Raw genomic sequence first — 22,812 nt, forward strand, 5'->3', positions numbered from 1 at the left:
ATTCAATTCTGGATGCTGCACTTCAGTGTGAAGGCAATGAAGAGTGCAAAGATTTGTAAAACACTTCAGGGGATGAGGGGCAGTTACAAACATGGATAGACTTAAGAAATTGGTTTTATAGTTCTGATATTTCTCACCAATGAGCACAAATGTCTACATGTCAAAAGTGCCGCTTGGTGTTGAGGCAGATTCAGCGCTGCAATCCTTATTGCATATCAATTACATTTTCCACAGCAAACCTGTGAAAGGAACACTTAAGACTGGTGTAACTGAATACAGTTCAGCATAAATGTCAATGCACGATAAATCACAAATGTTATTTGCTCTGATGGAAACCTTCAAATATTCCATGTTTCAAAGACAACTGTAAAGCATCCTACATGCATCACCCTAGGACTAAACCCCAAACAATTGAAGGTTCTTTGCACCAGTCATTAGGATTAGCAGAAAGAAAACTAGCAAACACTTACAACCCAATTCTATTGATCTTAATGGCCAGATGAGAAACTGTTTTCCAGGTCATCACTTGTCCCTCAATTCAAGGATAACATCTATTCAGAGTTGCGAGTTACCTTCATAAGGTGACTGAACAGGCCAATCTGCAGATCTTTGGGCACATGGAGCCAGATATCTGGGCAGCAGGATATAGAGTGCAGGATATGCTTCCTTCCCTTCCACTGATCATTCAAATGTTATATAAAGTGTGGTACAGCTTGCAAGTTTTTAATTTATGGGATGTGGGCATCACTGTCTAGGCCAGCATTTATTGCCCAAGAGGAGGTGGTGAGCTGCTGCCTTGAACCGTTGCAGTCCCTGTGGCGTAGGTACACATTTATGGAGGGAGTTCCATTTTGACTGACTTCAAGCCTGGATGTGTGCAATTTGGGAGAGAAAATCAATGTGTCGGGTGTTCCCATGTGCCTAATGGTTGGTCATAGGTTTGGAAGGTGTTGTGCGCACAGCCTTTGAATTCCTGCAGTGCATCTTTGTAGCTGGGTACACTACTACTATGCTTTGATGGTGGGGGAGCGCATGCTCACTCTCGCTCGTCATGAACTTGGTTGATTTTCAATATAAAAACATGTGGGAGGCGCAGGCCACTGTGCTTGCTACCCTGGGGAAATGTTTCCTCCTGTCTCCCTCCACCAATCACTTCAAATCTATGTCCCTAGTCTGACCCCTCTGCTAAAATAAATGGGCCCTTCCAACTAATATCAATTTTATATATGTCAATCCAATCTCCCCTTGGCCTCCACTGTCCCAAGGAAAACCACCCTTGCCGATCCAATCCATTACTCATAACTGCATTTGTTTCAGTCCTGGCAACATACTCCTAAATCTCTGTATCCTCTCTAGTGCAATTACATGCAATCAAGTTGCCCTATCTTCGGGACATTCACTCCATGGTACCTCATTCCTCTGCACCTCTCTAAACCCCCAATACTTGCATCTCCAATGAATCATCTTGCACTTTTCTGGGTTGAATTCCATTCGCCACTTTTCCACCCACTTCACCAGTCCATTGATCTCTTGCTGCAGTCTACATCAATCCTCTTTGGCTGTGCTGGTGGCAATTTTTGTCTGCAAACTTTATTATTTTTTAAAATTTATAAATTTAGAGTACCCAATTTTATTTTCCAATTAAGGGGCAATTTAGCGTGGCCAATCCACCTACCCTGCATATCTTTGGGTTGTGGGGGTGAAACCCACGCAGACATGAGAGAATGTGCAAACCCCACACGGGATTCGAACCTGGGTCCTCAGTGTTGTGAGGCAGCAGTGCTATCCACTGTGCCACCGTGCTGTCCCTTTTGTTTGCAAACTTGATCCTTTCCCTGACATTGTGTTCAAATCAGTATCTACCACAAAGAGTAGGGAACCCTAATATCTGAGTCCTGTAAAATGCATTCAGTGGCATTTCAGTCACAAATATTTGTTTCCTGCCTCTGAGCCAATTTTATATCCAGCTTGCTACATTCCCCAGCCCCCAAGGGCCTTTTTTAAAAAAAAAAAGTAAATAAATAAAATCACTCTTGCCCAAATCACTCTTGCCCTATCGGATTTTGTCAAAAGCTTTCCTAAAATTCCTACCCATGATCCTTCATTTTTATTTCTATAAATAAACTTGGTACCCAATTTTATTTTCCAATTAAGGTGTACTTTAGCGTGGACAATTCACCTACCTAGCGCATCTTTTTGTGTTGTGGGGCTGACCTACGCAGACCCTGGGAGAATGTGCAAACTTCACATGGACAGTGGGCTGGGATTGAACCCAGGTCCTATATACCGTGAGCCAGCAGTGCCATACTAACTGTCCTTGTGGTTATTGTATCGAATATTTCTCTCTCCTCAATTATCTGCATTGTCCCCCTCTTGAGAACAATGTATTCATTCGCCATACCCACATTGTCACCTCCATACTTTAACTTTTTTGATCTTTTTATAGGCCCATGTATTGATAAAAATTTTAGGTTCTCCTTGGCTTTGCTTGACAATATTCTTGCCCACTCATCTGCAATAAAATTGCTGAAGAAAGAAAATTTGCCATGGTAATGGCATTGATGCATGGAGCCCAAATTGGTATATTGTTCAGAGGAGGCAAAAGGATTGACTACTTCTCCAGTAACCATTAACTGAGTTTTTAGATTATTCCCTGTCGCACTTTTAAATAAATTTGGAGCATCCAATTAAGGAGCAATTTAGCATGACCAATCCACCTAACCTGCACATCTTTGGGTTGTGGTGGTGCGACCCATGCAGAAATGGGAGTGTGCAAACTCTCACCGACAGTGACCCAAGGGCCAGGATCGAACCTGGGACCTCGGAGCTGTGAGGCAGCAATGCAAACCACTCTGCCACCGTTGTCCCCCTGTCACACTTTTATTGATGTAAGTTTTCTACTTTTGCAAACTACATTACCTGTGCTTTCAATAACATGGTGACGTAAAGCAATTTAACACCATGTTGTGGCCTTTATCATCAAGCCATTGGAGTTCATGTTTTCATACTTCAGAGTATGTATGTAAATTAAACTTTTAGATGCAACCTAATATCTGGGTTCAGGTGACTTGGTCAAACTACAGCTGCAAGGCTTGAACAATTTGAGTGCATCAATTATTTAAGACCTTGTAATTCCATCTGACAATATCAGTTCAGATTTTAATGTATTGAATAAAACTCTGGTTTATTTTCAAATCTTTCTTGCAGACATTGATCGAGCATTATGTCGCAACTTCATAATTGCATAAAATTCTAGGATTTTTGGTAAAATGGATTTGCTTAATGTGAGACTGAAAGTATCCTGATTTGAGAACCATTTCTGTCCATGCAGGAACGCACCCCACTTGTAATTGGTTTGATCCTGACCTGCCAGTGGTGCTGATTGCATCTGTCTGGTTCCAGTGTTAACAATTTTAAATATAATAATATAATCTTTTATTGTCACAAGTAGGCTTACATTAACACTGCAATGAAGTTACTGTGAAAAGCCCCTAGTCGCCATATTCTGGCACCTGTTCGGGTACACGGAGAATTCAATGTCCAAATTAGATTGACAAACTGTACTTATGGGCAGCACGGTAGCATTGTGGATAGCACAATTGCTCACAGCTCCAGGATCCCAGGTTCGATTCCGACTTGGGTCACTGTCTGTGTGGAGTCTGCACATCCTCCCTGTGTGTGTGTGGGTTTCCTCCGGGTGCTCCGGTTTCCTCCCACAGTCCAAAGATGTGCAGGTTAGGTGGATTGGCCATGATAAATTGCTCTTGGTGTTGGGTGGGGTTACTGGGTTATGGGGATAGGGTGGAGGTGTTGATCTTGGGGATAGGGTGGAGGTGTTGATCTTTCCAAGAGCCGGTGCAGACGCGATGGGCCGAATGGCCTCCTTCTGCACTGTAAATTCTATGATCTGCTTTTTTGAGAATGCTGGCTGTTGAGGTCATTTCAAGTTAAGGTGGTAGACAGGCACTTGTATGTGTGACACTTCCAAATGATCAATTACATTTTGGGGTAACAGCTGGTCAAGCTTTTGTTTTGCCAAGTTTGTTTCCCACTCTGATAGTTAAATGGAGTAACTTTTTGTTTCATCAGGCCTTGGATTGACTAATTAGATTAAGCACGAGGGTTTCCTGAGACTATTTGGTGAGCATTTTCCTATAATAAAACACACGCACATGTAGTTCCGATCTATGTCGAGTCCAAGTATTCAGCGCATATACTTGGGGCTTGAAATTTCTTATTCTAGATCATAGAATCGCTACAGTGCAGAAGGAGGCCATTCAGCCCATCGAATCTGCACTGACCCTCTGAGCACCTGACCTAGTCGCCATATTCTGGCACCTGTTCGGGTACACGGAGAATTCAATGTCCAAATTAGATTGACAAACTGTACTTATGGGCAGCACGGTAGCATTGTGGATAGCACAATTGCTCACAGCTCCAGGATCCCAGGTTCGATTCCTGGCTTGGGTCACTGTCTGTGTGGAGTCTGCATGTTCTCCCTGTGTCTGTGGGTTTCCTCTGGGAGGTATCCTCCCAAAAGACGTGCTGTTAGGTGAATTGGACATTCTGAATTCTCACTCTTGTCTACCCAAACAGGCGCCGAAGTATGGTGGTCTTTTCACAGTAACTTCATTGCAGTGAAGCCTACTTGTGACAAAGATTATTATTATTATTATTATCTTCTCTTTCCCAACATACGTGAAAACACCAGGCTTCTGATTGCAACATGCTTGGAATTCTTGCTGAATCGTTTGTTCGCTGTTGATACATAGTACCAATAAAGTGTAGCAATGAAGTGTAACATGTGTTGCCCTACATTGAGATATCGTGTTGAACTTGAACCTCATTAGTGAAGGATAAATATAAATAACACTCCAGCCATGTAATCAAACCGATCTGAGTGAATTATATATTGAACTGTTTCCATTATTGAATGCTAATACCCAGAAGCACTTGTTCCCTTTGGGCAGTGGGGTTGCATCTATTGAGCAGCATGGCACTAGTTTGAGCTTTCCCTCCATGGCAGAATGATCTTTAGCATTTTGAATATGAATGTTTGTGCAGCTAAGCTTCCAGTTCATCTGTTCACCTTTGATCTTGTTTTGGTGTACCAGTTTCCTGCTTTATGGTGTACCAGTTTCTTGTCTTAATTAGTGCCAATCTAAACATTTTCAAACCAATAACGAGAGTATGCTAAACAGTGGAGACTAAAATAGTACTTGACATCTTCCAGAAACTACTACAAGGAGTTTGTTTTAGTGGCATATTAATTGTCATGTGATGTCACCATGTATATCATTTCAGGAAGTTCATAAAAAGGAACAGCTGTTCCGAAACATTCTTTCACTCCTAAAAGATTAAATGTTGAATTCATAGTTGGTAAAGCATATTAAATGTTGAATTCATAGTTGGTAAAGCATATAAGTATGACTACTAACGTCTGTCTGTAGCAGCTATCACTATGCAAAAGCTATAGTTTGCTACTGCTGACCAGATAACATTTCAGTCCTCTTTTTATATAAATCATGAACAGAAACCAAATGCCTTCAACTTGACTCTAAGGTACTAATGGGGCTTTCATCTCATTTCCCTTGCATATTGAAAGCACAAAGTGGGTCTTTTGCATTGAACACCATGTAGTGAAATGGATTTGTGACATTTTGAATGTTTCTTTGAACTTGTCTTGAGGTACATTGATGCTTATTTCTGGCACTTTGGCAGAGTCTGGCAGATTTTGGGTCGAGTATAAGCTGCCAGATATGAATTAAACCTCCCTCTGCTGTGACTCGGGTGATTTAATCCCATCCTTTGATTACCTCTTGCATTGGTGTCATTCACCAGTGCAAGAGGTGATGGCAGAATGGGATATATTAATAGCTATACTTGTACTGTATGATAATTTGTGGATAGTTTGTGCTGTCAATCCAACTTGGCTGATGATTGCTCACTTGATTATCTGAAGCATTTTTGTTCCCTCAATGCCAGAAGATCTGTCCAATTATATTCTCCAGTGCACCACTTTAATGCCTCATGGTGTATTGCTGCCGTGACTTAATTTGCCTCCCCCTCTAAAGCTTTAATGCAAGTTATACAATTGGCACTCAAGATCAACCAGTATATCTTTGATGGCTAAGTATGTTCATGAATGATGGAACATGCGGGGGAACTGTGGACAGTTGCTGGAATGAGCAACGACACCACTGGGCGGAACTAGGCAGAAATTGGAGGACTAACTCTGGATGGAAGGCACTCTGGAGTGAAGCATTGAGTAGGCCCAACTCCACCTCCTGTGCAAGGCTAAGCCTCACAGTTTAAAGTGGTGTACAAGCACACCTAACCAGAATCCTGAATGAACAGGTTCTTTGTGGAGGTCATGTGAATGGTGCCAGTGAGGCCTGGCCAGCCATGCCTACATATTCTGGGCCTGCACCAGACTTGTTGGGTTCTGGACAGCCTTCGTCGGGTTCTGGACAGCCTTCTTCGAGACAATGTCCTAGATTGCGGGGATGAGGGTGGAGCCATGCCCGAGTGGTAGTCTTCGCAGTATCGGACCAACCAGAATGCTTTTTGCTTATTGCATGCCGGATTCCGGAACCCTGCTCGGCTGCCGATCAGCTGCAGACTGGCTGGCAGACCTGTCGGAATTTCTCCACCTGATCAAGATCAAGTACACAATCCTAGGGTCTGCGAAGGGCTTCCACTAAGTATGGGGGCTATTCATCAGCCTGTTCAAAGCCAACAGTGACTAGGGAAGTGGTGGGGGTGGGCGGGTCGAACTGGGAGTTGACAAGAACACCGGAGCGGGTGAGGAGTGGGGAAAGGTGAAGAGGGAACCCAAGGAAGCTGCAGAGAGAAACATGGGGGAGGGGGGAAGAGAGAAGCAAAAGGGAGGGTGCAGAAAGCTTCCCCCCCCCCCCCCCCCCCCACAATTCCCTGAACCCACCAGGACAGCAACTAAAACTGCAGAAGAGAGGAGCAGAGCACAGTAGGATGACATTGGGGAGTGGGGGGAGGGGGGGAGAAAGGAAACGACTCCATGATCAACAGGTACTGGAATGTGGTGACTAGGGGCTTTTCACAGTAACCTCATTAGTGTTAATGTAAGCCTACTTGTGACAATAAAAGATTATTTATTTATTCTCTGAAAATGGATGGATCTCCTAGTATAAACACGGGCCTGAGTCAAACATCAAAATATGTTCCATGATTGAAGAATTCAAATGTTTGCAAGGGTTGTATAATCTGATTTTAAGAGTATTCCCTGCAGCTCACCCTTTTTAAAATCTACATTAGACTCGCACAGAAGTTCCTGCACCTAGGTGGAATCTTGAGCAGCACAAGTTTGTGTGATGTTCTTTGGGCTTGTAGGTTTTGAAGTTTAAAAAAAATTAAGTACCCAATTTTTTTTCCTCCAATTTAACGTGGTCAGTCCACCTACCTGCACATCTTTGGCTTGTGGGGTGAGACCCACACGGAATGTGCAAACTCCACACAGAACCAGGGTCCTTGGGGCCGGAATCAAACCCGGGTCCTCGATGCTGTGAGGCAGCAGTGCTAGCCAACTTGCTGCATGTAGGTTTTGAAATCCTAAGGCCAGACCTTAACCAGCTGCGATCCCAGACTTTGCTGATTTGAACCTGTAGAGCAGAATCTATTAGGCAGCTTTGATGTCATGTATATACAATCTGATTTCGTTAAATGCACTTGGGTAGACCAGTTCAGTGGTGGAAAAATTGAGTGAACAAATTGAGGTATCCAATTGCTGTCTCCATTTTATAAAAAAAAAAACAACCTCTTATTTGGACGAATGCATGCATTGCTGTGCTTGTCAAACTGATGACAGGCAGTGTGAAGCAATTATGGTTGTCTAGACTTCCTAGTCCCTGATTGGACACTCTTGGACAGGCAGCACTAGAAGCGGACATGTGTAAAAGATGTTCTGATTGTCTATACAAAGTTTCTAGCGAGTATTAATGTTCTTAGTAAGTGTACATGTGAGGTTTCTGTTTTGCTGTTCACTTTGCTCTGCCTCTTCCTGGCCACTCCTCCGTCCTTGCAAGGAAAGTGTAGTGTACGTTTAGTATTTCCTTTTGAGGGTCATCTAATTGCATCTTTTCCAAATTTAGTCTGGTCTACATTTCCTATGTATTTCCTATGCGAAGCAGGATCAACAGATCTCTCTCGTACTTTGGGCTAATCAGGCCAAATCCAAAGTCCTACTGAGGACTGTTTTGAGCTTGTAGTATGGGAAAAGTTGTTACTGATTTCTCATCTTCAACATTGTCCTTACAGAAAGAGGGTTATACCAGAATAAATAAGTCCGTACAAGAAGCCAGTAATTTGTGTATCATGTTAAAAGGATGTAAATGGGATTTTTTTCCCTAAATGTATTACTTTTGGGGACTGAGGGAGAATTACATCAATTTGAATGTGGCAGGAAAGATTTTGGAGATGGATTTGTACCATGAAAGATGGTTAGCATTGCTCCCTCAGCGCCAGGAACCGGGGCTCAATTCTAGCCTTGGGTGACTGTGCAAATTGCACGTTCTTCCTGTGTCGACTTTGGTTTCCTGCTGCAATCCAGAGATGTGCAGGTTGGTGGATTGACCATGCTAAATTTACCCCTCAAGTGTCCAAGGTCAGGTGGGAGGTGCATACTCAATTAGCCAAATGGAAGGGGCAAGCACAGTTGGGATTCTATGATTTCATGTGGAGGCTTTAGTGAAGGTGCAGCACAGACTGAGTGATTCTGGGGATGAATGAGACTTGTATAAGACAGACTGGTGGGATTGCTAAAGAGAGATTGAAGAGATTATAAAAAGATACCATGAGGGGGTCTAGTTTCCCATTGTCAGCAGAATTCGGAATCCGACAATTTTTAATGCAGTTGAGTGGACAATGTACAGCCTGAAGGGGTAGTAGAGGCAGATTCGGTTATGGCTTTCAAAATGTATTGGATAAGCATCTGAAGGGGGAGGGGGCAAGGAGCGAGTAGTTGCAAGGAGATGGGTAAAGCTAGTTCTTGTAGAGAACTGATAAGGGCATAATAGGCCAAATCGTTTCCTATACTGTAAATCATTGATTTATTCCTCAAGCAGGCAGCATGGTAGAACAGTGGTTAGCACTGTGGCTTCACAGCGCCAGGGTCCCAGGTTCGATTCCCAGCTCGGGTCACTGTCTGTGGTGAGTTTGCACGTTCTCCCTGTGTGTGGGTTTCCTCCGGGCGCTCCGGTTTCCTTCTACAAGTTCTGAAAGATGTGCCGTTAGGTAATTTGGACATTCTGAATTCTCCCTCGGGTGTACCTGAACAGGTGCTGGAATGTGGAGACTAGGGGATTTTCGCAGTAACTTCATTGCAATGTTAATGCAAGCCTACTTGTGGCAATAAAGATTATTATGAATTATCAGGTATCTGAGCCTGGTTCCCAAGTATGATGTACTAATTGGGGAAACGCGACCAATGGGAATATTTTTTTGTAGAAATCACAAAATTCCAGCTCCTTGTAATCAAATTCACATTGACATCGTGTGATTCCATTATGCTTGTGCTGTCACTGATTTTGTACATGAGTTACATGGAGTAATATGGATTAATAAAGTGTGAATGTACAGGTTTAAAAAGAAATTCAAGTTTGTGTACAGATGTTAATTAAATTAACTTTCTTTTGCAGAGTACTTGAACTAAGGATTGCATAAAAACCAGTGAACATGGAAGCTAGTCGTTGGTCAAATATTGGGATTTTTAAGTAATCACATTGGACGGTATGCACTTGCTTGACTGATCAACTATACTTGGAGAATCAATTACACTTGGGAGTCTGCATTTTGGCAGGATTATTCAAAAAATTTGCCACCTCAAGATTTTGCATTAAGGATTCTCTTGCATTAAGAATTCTCAAACATGGGTGACATGAATAATACAGTGAAGTACCTTCCAAGGAAAGCAATAGATGATCACAATGAAGGGCAATTTGGCTGCACACTTACGGAGCTACGTGATCTTATGGAACTGCGATCTATAGATGCTGTACACAAAATAGAAGAGTGTTACGGGGATGTCGCAGAACTTTGTACAAGGTTGAAAACTTCACCTGTAGAAGGTAAACTCTTGCACTCAATACTGTTTTGTTTCAATGTAAGTTTCTCTAATGTTTCAGTGCCTGAAAGGGTAGTGGAGGCAGAGACCCTCAACATTTAAGAAGTATTTAGATGTGCACTTGAAAGTCTAGGGCATAAGAGGCTTATGGGCCAAACACTGGAAAATGGGATTAGAATGGTTATGTTGTTTTTGACAGGCGCAATGGGCCAAAGGTCCTTTTCGACTCGATGACTCGATGACTTTGATGTCTATGGTCTGAACAACTGAAATGGCTACTGCAAACATTCAGCATATTGAAACTAATGCATTGGAAGCTTGCTCTACGAATTACTGTTGTATTGTCTTATTACGCTTCCGGATCTCGTTTTTGATTAGATTGACTCAAAGCCAATGTTCACTAGTGCCATCTCATCTTTTAATATCATTGTGACTTGCTCAACATCCATCTGAGTTGGTAAATCAGGACATATTGGTGCCTTGTGCTAAAGGGTGATGTCTCAGACACTGCAGCTATTACGCTGCAGCTTATATTTCCCTAAACCCTGGTGTGGAACTGGAGCCATTATATGAAAATCGCTTATTGTCACAAGTAGGCTTCAATGAAGTTACTGTGAAAAGCCCCTCGTCGCCATATTCCGGCGCCTGTTCGGGGAGGCTGGTACGGGAATTGAACTGTGCTGCTGGCCTGCTTTAAAAGCCAACAATTTAGCCCAGTGTGCTAAACCAGCCCCAACTCCAAAATGTACCCAAAGCTTTGCATCTGTTAAAACATTGGGAGCATCTGGTAGAATTGGTCAGTGGAAAACAAATTATATGAAAAGTGTAAAATTGGGGAAAAGTAGTTCCAACTCTGAGATCCGGGCCAGTGTTGAAAAACTGAATGGAAATGACTGCATTCTGGAGAACCTTTAAAAAAAATCTCTGGGGCACAGCTGGAGACTATGGTGTTCGGTCTGGTAGCCATGTTCTTTGAAGGATGTGAGGGGCTCTTGATGTATAAATTTACCAGAATGGTTCCAGGCTTATGAGGGATTTTGGCTTTGAGATGTGGATGTGCTCACAATCACTGAGACCAAGGACAAACTCGTAGAAGCAACTTCCTTTATTAGTTTCGAGTCTGCAGAGTCGGGTGCCTCCACTAGAGAAGCACACTCTACGGCAATTGTTCTATCCCTTTTATCCTAATCCCGTCGCCCCAGTCCCCTCCCCTCTTGCCTGATCGGTTCAGGTTGTCGAAGTTCACATTCTTTCCGGTACGCCTACCATAGATCTGTTACATTGCATGTTCACGTTAACGTTAGTTGCTCGCCACATCCTGTTATCTCCACATCCTGTGGCCCATTCTAATGATTTAATCAAACCTCATCCCTCACAATGTCCCCTTCTAATGATTTAATCAAAGCTTATCCCTCACAGCTTCAAGATTAGTTTGGTGAATTGGGGCTATTCTTGGAACAAAAGCGATTGAGGGCAGTTTTTATTTATTAAAATTTTTTTTTTAATATATAAAGAGTACCCAGTTATTTTATTTTCTAAATTAAGGGGCAATTTAGCATGGCCGATCCACCTAACCTGCACATCTTTGGGTTGTGGGAGTGAGACCCACGCAGACACTGGGAGATGTGCAAACTCCACATGGACAATGACCCAGGGATTTAAACCCGGGTCCTCAGTGCTGTATGCAGCAGTGCTAACCGCTGTGCACATGCTGCCTGATTGAGGACAGTTTTGATAGGTGTACTGGATGGCTAAGATAGAAGAGGAAAAACTCTTCCCATTAGCTGGTACAAGGCCTTGGGGGGTGGGGGGCACGGTAAAAGATGAGTGGAAGAACTTTCTTCTACGCTATCTATGTGATGTGAAAATGGATGACTTAGTTCCTGAAAGTTTGCAATACTTATGGTATGGTACTCCAGCTAGTGAGAGCAAGTTAAAGGGTGCAAAGCTAGTTGAAACTGAACGTTGGAAGAAATGATGCTTGACACATTTTGAGAAACAGCTGCAAAGAATTAATTTCTCTTTCCAAATATCTGGTTTATTTTGTTTCATAAACTATTCCATGGTAAATGCTTCTATAATGAGCAGATGGGACTCATTTCTGATTTAAATAAGGTTAATACAACTTTCAATACAATGTTTTAAATAAACCCACATGAAATTAATTTTGTTGTGATTTGAAGGTAAACAGCTCAATGATCTGAAATTAGTAGTTATCACTAAACAGCTGTGCATTTGTGCTGCTCCATTGCTCGGCATGTTCTTCAGCAGGTACACTTAGTGATTGAAAAGCTTGTTATGAATGCCTAGTCAGCTCTCAGTGGCCAAGAGATTGGACCAGGACCATAACTTGAGACCGTGCGGAAAGATTGATTTAGTTCCAGGAGTGATATTTGGTTATTTTATAAACAAACTTTATTAAAAGAAACAAGATTGAAACTATTAAACTTCAATCCTAACTGTTACAGATTACATGCAATTTCTTAACTGTAACACACGAGCTCCCATTAAACAACACTTAACAACATGCAGCTCTCATGCCATTTTTCACAGGCAGACAAAAGTGATATTTGCATTTACAAAGCAATTTTTCTTGTGGAAGGGACATTTTTTCAAAACCTGCCGTGATGGCATCTTTCATGACCACCTCAGTCGATTTCCAAAGCCTTCTCCCTGTACCTGTTCAAAACAGGATTTTCTCTCAGCTCTGCCCATCCCTTCGCAACTAACTATGCAAAAGACGAGGTTGAAGTATTCTCAACAATCTTCAGCCAGAAGTGGCAAGTGAATGATCCATCTTGGTCTCCTCCAAAGGTCCCCAGCATCACCGATGTCAAGTCTTCAGCCAGTACGATTCACTCCACATGATATCAAGAAACGGCTAAAGGCTGGGTGGCACGTGGCACAATGGTTGGCATTGCTGCCTACGGTGCTGAGGACCCAGGTTCGAATCCTGGCCCTGGGTCACTGCCCGTGTGGCGTTTGCACATTCTCCTGTGTCTGCGTGGGTTTCACCCCCACAACCCAAAGATGTACAGGTTAGGTGGATTGGCCTCGCTAAATTGCCCCTTGATTGGAAAAAAAATAGTAATTGGGTACTCTAAATTTATTTTTAAAAAAGAAGAAACGGCTAAAGGCTCTGAATATTGCAAAGGCTATGGGCTGTAACAATATTTTGGCAATAGTACTGAAAATCTTACTCCAGAACGTTGCTGTTGCTGCACCCCTGGCCAAGCTGTTGCAGTACAGCTAAGACATTGGCATCTACCTAGCAATGTGAAAAATCACCCAACAGGACAAATCCAACGCAGCCAGTTACCGCCCTATTGGTCTACTCGCTGTCAGCAAATTGATGGAAGGAGTCCTCAACAGCACTGTCAAGCGGCACTTAACAATAACCTGCTCACAGATTCTCAGTTTGGATTCTGCCAGGGTCACGCCATCAAGGCAGCATTTAAGGAGCCCTAGAGACCATGGGAATCGGGGGGGGGCGGGGGGAACTCTGCTGGCTGGAGTCATAGGAGTCGTACCTGGCACAAAGGAAGATTAGCTGTGGTGGTTAGAGGTCCATCTCGGCTTAAGGATATCACTGCAGGAGTTCCTCGGGGTAGTGTCAGAGGCCCACCATCTTCAGCTGCTTCAATTACCTACTTCCATCATAAGGTCAGAAGTGGGGTTATTCGCAGATGACTGCAAAATATTCCGCACCATTCGCGGCGACTCAGCCATAATGAAGCTGTCCAAATGCAGCAAGACCTGGATAATATCCAGGCTTAGATTGACAAGTGGCATGTTACATTCATGCCAGGCAAAGACCATCTCCTAAAAGAGGATCTGACCATTGCCGCTTGACATTCAATGGTATTACCATTGCTGATTATCAATATCCTGGGGATTACCATTGATCAGAAACTGGACTGAACTAGCCATATTAATATTGTGGCTACAAGAGCGGGTCAAACACTAGAATCCTACGATGAGTAACTTGCATTCTTCCTCTCCTCTCTTTTTTCCGCGCCCCCCCCCCCCCCCCTGCACTGCAGGAACTTTCCAAGGTTCCTTCAGCAGCACCTTCCAAACCCACTACCATCTAGAAGGACAACAGCAGCAGATATCTGGCAACCCCACCACACAGCGGTTCCCCTCCAAGTCCCCGCCACCCTGACTTGGAAATATTGCCTTCACTGCCACTGGGTCAGAATCCTGGAACTCTCAACAAATCGGGGACTGCAGCAGTTCAAGAAGGCAACTTGTCACCACCTTCTGAAGGTGGGCATTGAAGGTGAACCAGTGACGTCCACAAGTTGTAAATTAATTAAACCAAAACCTCCCAATTGACGGACAAGAGGCCATCAGACTCTTTGTATCAATAGCTGGTCAGACAGGGTGGCCCCGAAGAGCAATGGATTTGAGGCATCCTGCGTATTCCCACTAACCAGTTGAGGCCCGGTGCCGGCGTATCCCTTTGACTCTGCTTATAGATTCTTCTCTCTCTTTCTCTCTTTTCCCCCCCCTCAAATTTGGTTAACCCCTAAATTACCTGCTACAGGAGTGTTTAACTTCTGGAACCAATTTCCTAATATCCCTTGTATGACACTTGGGAGTTAGGGTACTGCAGTGTTAGAAATCAAAGGCAGGAAATACAGGGGATATTCAAGTCTGGAAGCATCAATTGGGAACAGAACATTTAATGTTCCAGATAAGTAACCATCAAAGTTGTTTCTCATTGTGTTGCTTGACTCAAATATCTCCAGTATTTTCAGAATGGGAAGATTTGCAGAAAGCTAGAGAATTGCCAGGGCGGCATGGGACTGCAGCGCTGAGGACCCTGGTTCGAATCTTGGTCCTGGGTCACTGTCTGTGTGGAGTCGCCCCATGTCTGTGTGGGTTTCACCCCCACAACGTAAAGATGTGCAGTTTAGCTGATTGGCCAAGCTAAATTGCCCATTGGGTAAAATTTATTTTAAAAAATCTAGAGAATTGCCTATATTCAAATTCAGGTTCTTTGCAAAGATAAGACTTGTTATGACCTCTATTTCAAACCACTTTCCAGCCAGTAATTAAGTGTAGTCACTGTTGTAATGTAGGAGGTACAGCAGTTAATTTGTGCACAGCAAGATCTCGATTTGGGAACTACATATTGACCAAGATGCCAGGAATACCTGCCTTTCTCTGAAGTAGTGCTATGGAATTATTTTTACATCCACCTGAGGAGACGAGCAAGGTGGCTCTTCTAAAATTCAGCGCTCACCATACTGCGCCGAGTGCCAGCCTAGATTTGTGTTGAAATGCTTGAGCCTGATTTAAACGCACAAATTTCAGATTCCGAAGTGAGTGCTACCATCTGAGCCACAACTGATGCCTCAAACTGTGATTACTCACATGTCTACTGCATTGAGTCTAATTTTTAAATGTTGCAAAGTATCCTTTTATAGTAGGTGTTGAATTACAAAATTAACCATGTGCCTCTGCACTCGTGGTCTGGAACTATATTTTGAAGACTGGATATAGATTTTAGTAAATCCAGGAAGTTGATCACACAAGCCAACAGTTAAATAATTTATGACCGCATCAACTTTATCTCTCTCTGCTGATTAGTGTGGGTGACTTGTCTCTGCTCAAATTGGCATCTTTCGTGCCTCCTGAACTCAAATTGTGATAAATTTGCAGGCCATGATGATCCAGTAAATTGTTTGACACTGCTTCTATGATCTAACAATCCGTCCATTCAGTTTCCATAATGGTCTAGTCCTCTGCAGTCACAAAAATTTCATACATAGTGAGAAGATGGGAGAACTTTGTCCTTATTGCTCAGTGGTTCTCCAATACCATAAACTGGTCTTTCCCCAGGTTTCTCAGTGTGATTGGCGACTTAGCATCCAGGGATGAGCAGGTTAGGTTACGGGGATAGGGTGCGGTGGGTGGGGATGTAGACCTGGGTAGAATGCACCTTTTGGAGGGCTGCTACAGACTCTGGCCAAATGGCTGCCTTCTGCAGGGTAGGGATTCTATTCTAGATTGTTTGGCTGCCTTTGGATAGGCTGAATGAGCTTCTTATTAGTTATGTTAATGCTGAAGAAGGATATCAGTTGAGCTTTCCAGGCTCATGTTCATATTTGTAGGCTGCCATCAAATGAGTAGGCTACCGGGTTGTCTGGTGCAATCAAAAATTGTTTCCCACCTTCAAGTGTGTGTAGCCATGGCTTACACTTGGTTTGTGGAGGGGGTGGGGGGCTCAATTATCACCGTTCTCAGTTTTTTGTTTGAGTAGCTGAATCAGCTAAACCGATTTTGGTTCCCAGATCGTGAGCTGAGTTTGATGCACTTGGCCTTGTGCTTCTACGCCAGAATTCCCCCTCCTGATTATTCAGCAACCCTTGTTTGCCATGGAGGTAGTGAAAGCAGGATTGTGATTGACCACATTACTCACTGATCAAAGCACTGCCACAATTTGTCAAAGGCTTGAATTTGAATAATGGTCACTATAGAACAGAGTTGGCCTCTTGTCTGGAACTTCTACCCACTAATGACAGAAGGGGTGAGAATTGTGAACCTCTTTCAGGTTAGGAGTGAAGAAACTTTGTTTTCTCAATGGATGGGTTTTTGATTGTTTTTCCAACACTCTGGCACTGACTTAGGTTGCAAACATAGTCTTGTAATCAATATCTGCATGGTTTTTCTACAGGTGACTTCTGTCTGCATGGAGAACCACAAATCTCCCTAAATGCACATGTGATGGCTTTCTGTTGCATTTCTATATATTTTGTGTTGCTGCATACCAAAACATGCTTTCTGCTCTGTGACTGCTAGTTTTCTGAAGTTAGGACAACCTATGGCAGGATTTTTCAGGGGTTTGAAAGTGTCTTGGTTTTGCGTTTTCTGTCTGAGCAAATCTTACTACAGTTTTTTTAAAAAGTACTGCTTAACACCAGTTGAGTCTACTTTCTAATCATCATGACACAGATACACCTGGTGGAGATCCTTGTGCATGAGGGCATTTAATGTTTTGTCGACCCCATTTTAACCATCTGAAGGTGGAGTTAAAAAATATTTTATTTGTTCCTGGGATGTGGGTGTTATTGGCTAGGCTAGTATTTATTGTCCATTCCTAATTGCCCTCTAAGTTGCTGGTGAGCTGCTGTCTTGAACCACGGCAGCAAAGTGGCACAGTGGTTAGCACTGCTGCATTAGTGCCAGGGACCCGGGTTCAATTCCGACCTTGGGTGACTTGTGTTTTTTGCACATTCTCCTCATGCCTACATGGATTTCCTCTGGGTTCTCCGGTTCCTTCCACAGACCAAACATGTGCAGATTAGGTGGATTGGCCATGCTAAAAATTGCCCTGAAGGCAGGGGATTGGGTTTAGGTAGGGTGATCTTTTTGAAAGGTTGGTGCAGACTCAATGGGCCGAATGGCCTACTTCTGCACTAGGATTACATGAAGTTTCTGTAGTGCAGGTAGACCCACAGTGCTGTTAGGGAAGCAGTTCCAGGATTTGACCCAGTGACTGAAGGAACAACTATACAGTTCACATCAGGATGGTGAGTGGCTTGAAGGGGAATTTCCAGGTGGTGGTGTTCCCATGTATCTGCTGCCTTTGACCTTTTTTATGGTAGCAGTCATGGGTTTGGAAGCTGCTGTTGTAAGAAGCCTTGGTGAGTTCCTGCAGATCTTGTTGATGGTGCACCATTGCCACTGTACGTTGGTGTAGGAGTGAATGTTGCAGATGGGTGTCAATCAAATGGGCTGCTTTGTCATGAATGATTAGCTTGTGTTGGAGCTGCACTCCTCAAGGCAAGTGGCCTAATTTGTGCCTTGTAAATGAGAACAGTCTTTTGGGGGAATCTGGTGGCATGTTACTCGCTACAGAATTCCTAGCCTCTGACTTGCTCTTGTAGTCTAGTGCTGTTCAGTTTCTGGTCAGTGGTAAGCCCCAGGGGCATTCAGTGATAATGTCTTGGATCTCTGGGGTGATTGTTTTGAATCTCAAAGGATGATTAGTTGGTTGTGCCTGGCTCTTTTAGTGGTGCAAATGTGACTGCCACATGTCAACAGCCCATATTTGGATATTGTCCAGGTCTGGCTGCAATTTAATATAGAGGACTGCTGAATTGTGAATAAATGTCCCCACTTCTGACCTTTTTATGACTGAAGGAAGGTCATTAAAGCAACTGAAGATGTTTGGACCTCCGACTCTACCTTGAGGAACTGCAGTGATGTCTTGGAACCGAGATGACTGATCTCCAACAGTTGTAGGCATCTCCCTTTGTGCTAAATATGACACCAACCAGCAGAATTTCGCCCCTGATTCCCATTGACAGTTTTGCTAGGGCTTCTTGATGCCACATTGGGTCAAATGTTGTCTTAATGTCGAAAGCAGTCTCTCGTGCAATTGTTTCCCATAGTCTGAAGTAATTATCTTTGGTCTTGTATTTATGTATTCTATATTTTCTTTTTTTTGTATTGATGTATAACTTCAAATTATCCAAGTTTTGTGGACGAACTCTGGTACTCCGAAATTGTAATTGCCCATATGCTTTTTTTTTTTAAAGTACTGCAGAGCCTTACATGATTGCTTTTTAAAACCCAGTGTTCAGTGGAATCCTTATTAGAATTTGGATCCAGATCTCCAGGACACCATCTAAGGCACCATTTTGAGAATCAGCAGGCTATTTCTCCCTTCCCTACTATCACCGAACAGGAAGTACTATTCCTGTTTTTTTTTTCTGTCAACTGCTAAGTTGAACATGCATTGGTATTTGCTCTTGTGAAAGGAAATAATGTTTGTCAAATGTATTTTTTTTTTTTTAGCTGCCCGATTGGTTAGCCTAAGAGGAACCAATAGATGCAGTTTACCTAGATTTCCAGTGCCAGCACACCAGGTTAATAAGCTGAAGTTGAGGATAATAAATTAGCATGGACAGGAAGCAGAATAGGTATAAATAGGGCACTTCACATTGGCAGGCTGTGCCTAATACCGGAAGGATCAGTGCTGGTGCCACGGCTATTTTACAAAATTAATGACTTGGACAAAGAGTATGGCAGGAATGCAAGCTAAGATAGAGACAGGTTGCAGTGAGATTCTCGTGACAAGCTGACAGCTTGAGTACAAGGTGGGGAAATAAGGTTATTCACTTTGAGCAGGGAAAATCGAAAAACAGTATTTTTCTAAAGGTACACAGCGGTGAGCACTCCTGCCTTACAGCGCCAGGGACCTGGGTTTTGGGTGACTGGCTGCATGGAGTTTGCATGTTCTCCCAGTGTCTGCAAGGGGTTTCTCTGGGGGTTCTGGTTTTCTCCCACAGTCCCAAGATGTGCAGGTAGGATGGGGGACGTGGGCATAGGTAGGGCGCTCCTTCGGAGGGTCGGTGCAAACTCTATGCAGGGATTCTATGGAATTGTCATATTGGCTTTTTAGCAATGGGAAAGGAATATAAGTCAATCTAGGTACAGGACTTTAGTGAGACCATGGGCTGAATTCTCCACCTCTAGTAGCAGGGTCCCCAATGTGGCAGACTTCCCCCCCCCCCCCCAAACAACCTGCAGATCCCCTAAGTGCTGAAACCACTGTTTACAAACATCAAGCACATCAGAGTTAAGTTCATTCCAAGCACACCCCTTCAGGAATGCTGAGCTGGAAATTAACAGCACTTTTTGTGGTTGATGTTTGTAAACATTGTAGTTTCAGCACTTGGGGGCGCAGGACTTTGCTATTGGGCCACCTGTTCAAAATGGCAACCTGATAACCGGGTTCCCGCTGGAATCCCTCTTATTCCTTGCCATGCATAAATTTGCATGGCAAAGGATACCGAGCTGGGAGCACAAGTCTCGTGCAATTCAGTTCTGACAGGAGAACTTAGTCTCCCAAACGAGAATCCCTCCCACTGTGCAGTTTTGGCTCCATATTGAGGAAGGATATACTTATACAAGTGCAGCACAGGTTCACTAGATTCCCCTGGATGAGAAGTTTGTCCAGTGATGAGAGGCTGAGTAAATTGGGTCCATGCTCTCTTTGGCTTTAGAATGAGATGTTATCTTGAAACATTTATTCTAAAAGAGGTTGACCGGGTGGGCATGGTTTGTTTCCCATGACTGGGAAAGCTAGAACACTGGCACAGTCTATGGATAATGGGCTGATAGTAATTTCTTCACCCAAAGGGTTGAGCATCATTGGAATTATTTTACCCTAAAGGGTTGTAGATAAACCATTGTTTGAGGATGGACACATTTTTGATGACTACTTAAGCAAAATGGCGGCATTCATGAAACCCATGATTTTTGAAAGAATTAATGGCTTGTGGGGAGAGAGTGTTCACATGGTTCAGTTTTACGATTTGTATACAGCTTTAAAAATCTTCATTAGTGTCACAAGTAGACTTACAGTAACACTGCAATGAAGTTACTGTGAAAATCCCCTAGCCGCCACATTCAGGAGCCTGTTTGGGTACACGGAGAGAGAATTCAGGAGCCTGTACAGGTACACGGAGGGGGGAGAATTCAATGTCCAATTCTCCCCACAAGCACGTCTTTCGGGACTTTATGGGAGGAAACCGGAGCACCCGGAGGAAAAGCACGGGGAGAATGTGTAGACTCCGCACAGTGACCCCAGCTGGGAATCGAACCTGAAACCCTGATGCTGTGAAGCAACACTGCTGACTGAATATTAGCAGTACATGAATTTTTTGTTAATTTATCCAATTCTGTTTTTCCAATTAATGGGCAATTTAACATGGCCAATCCACCTACCCTGCACATCTTTGGGTTCTGGGGGCGAAACTTGCGCAATCACGGGGCGAATGTGCAAACTCCACATGGACAGTGACCCTGGGCCGGGATCGAACCTGGGACCTTGGCTCTGAGGCAGCAGTGCTAACCACTGTGCCACCGTGCTGCCAGCAGTACATGAATTTGAATGTTGCTGTGCCATGATTAAAGTCATCAAAAGATGGCAATGGGCACCCAGCAGATGATTTCCAGTCCACTGCACCCAACAAACAAGTACTGTATATTAAATCTGCGGGAGGACAAATACAGTACTCGTGCAATTCCCACCCAGAATGATTTGAGGTTCGTTGCTTATGAGCTATTCCTATTTGAGCTGACTCTCTGGATAGGGGGAAATACAATGGAGGCATGGCCCAAAGTCAACCATGATTGTATTACATAGCAGAGAAGGCTCGACACTGCTTGAAGTATTGGTCTACTCGTGTTCCTATTTTTAGTGTTCTTGGTGCTGATCATTGGTTTGCAAAGCTCTGCCCTTTGGGATTAATCGCCCAGCCCAATGTTCTGCAGGCCAGCAATGGGATTGTCATTTCAGGAGTCTGAAGCCAATATCTGCTCACCTGAGCGCTAGGTTGTCAGTCATGTGTCAACTGTAGCTCAGCTGGTAGCACTCTTGCCTCTTTATCAGATGGTTGTGAACTCAGTAACACTCCACGATGTGAGTATTTATTTTTGTGTGTGACACTCCAGCATGGTACTGAGGGTCCGGATTCCAAGAGTGATATCTTTTGGATGTGATGTTAAACAGAAGCTATATCTGATCCCTCTGGTGGATGTAAAATATTCCATGGCACTAATTTCAAAGGAGAGCAGTGCCATTCTCCTTGTGTTGGCCAATATTTATCCCTCAGTCAACATCGCAAATAATGTATTGGGGACTTTGCTGTGCAGTAACCTTTTTAGCCTTTTGACCTGCTCTGGTAGTCACAGTATTAATATGTTGAGTTCAGTTGCTGATCAGCGTTAACCCTCAATGTTGATTGTGGCTGTTCAGCAATGGTAATGCCATTGAATGTCAAGGGGTGATGGTTGGATCCTCTCTTGTCGGAGCTGGTCTTTGCCTGGCATGCACTTGCCACTTGTCGGCCCAATCCTGGTTATTGTCCAGGACTTGCTGCATTCGGACATGGACTACTTCAATATTGAAGCCAGATTCTTGCTGAAATTCATGTATACAACCTTCCATATGAGTTCTGCAAGTTCAACCTGAATCTTGGAAGGTTTTTAAAAAGCATTGATTTCATGAGCTGCTTGGATTGATAGGTTGTCTGAAAAATGTGAACCTAGTAAAGTATGTAGATTTCCACCAGAATCTAGATCATTTGGGCCTTTTTGTAAGTGTGCCATTATTCAAAATGGGCAACTTGATGCATTATGCATGAGGTTTTGGGCAGTTTGCTTTGAAAACCATTTGTAAAGCTCCCTTGATGCATCTTTGTGTTTTCTCAAGATATAGCAGTATAATGATTTGAATACTAGTGTAGATCTCCAATGACCTAACTCATGGTTTTATGGCAAAAGTGAAAATTTAATCAATCTCATTTTTTTTTGTTTTTTAATTTTTATTAAGGTTTTCACAGAATATCAATAACAAAATGAAAAAGGAACCCAACAAGGTTAAATACAAAACAGTCAAAAAACAACCCTCCATATCCCCCTCCCCCTGTACAAAAAACAATAAATTAACACCCCAACTTAACACCGAGCCAACATAGCAAATATATACACCCCCTCAGATCCCCCAATGTAATTAAACATAAAGTAAACCCCCCCCCCCCCCGAGTTGCTGCTGCCATTGACCAATGTCTACCGTTAGGCAGGAAGTCTAAGAACGGTTGCCACCGCCTGAAGAACCCTTGTACTGACCCTCGCAAATTTCACCCCCTCCAACTTGATAAACCCCGCCATATCATTGATCCAGGATTCCACGC

General features: G+C 43.4%; 1 protein-coding gene across 9 annotated transcripts in view; it reads left to right on the top strand.

The window, feature by feature from the left end:
* The window catches only part of atp2b1a (ATPase plasma membrane Ca2+ transporting 1a), a 139,927-nt gene that overhangs the window by 19,769 nt on the left and 97,346 nt on the right, over positions 1 to 22,812 (top strand). For all 9 annotated transcript variants that reach the window (XM_072484961.1, XM_072484952.1, XM_072484959.1 and 6 more), the window contains exon 2: positions 9,672 to 10,100. In XM_072484961.1, the coding sequence (XP_072341062.1) occupies positions 9,902 to 10,100 (199 nt within the window). In that variant the 5' untranslated portion in view covers positions 9,672 to 9,901. The remainder of the gene's footprint in view (positions 1 to 9,671; positions 10,101 to 22,812) is intronic.

The sequence above is a fragment of the Scyliorhinus torazame genome, chromosome 19, assembly GCF_047496885.1.
Source record: "Scyliorhinus torazame isolate Kashiwa2021f chromosome 19, sScyTor2.1, whole genome shotgun sequence".
In the NCBI taxonomy this organism is placed as follows: Eukaryota; Metazoa; Chordata; class Chondrichthyes; order Carcharhiniformes; family Scyliorhinidae; genus Scyliorhinus; species Scyliorhinus torazame.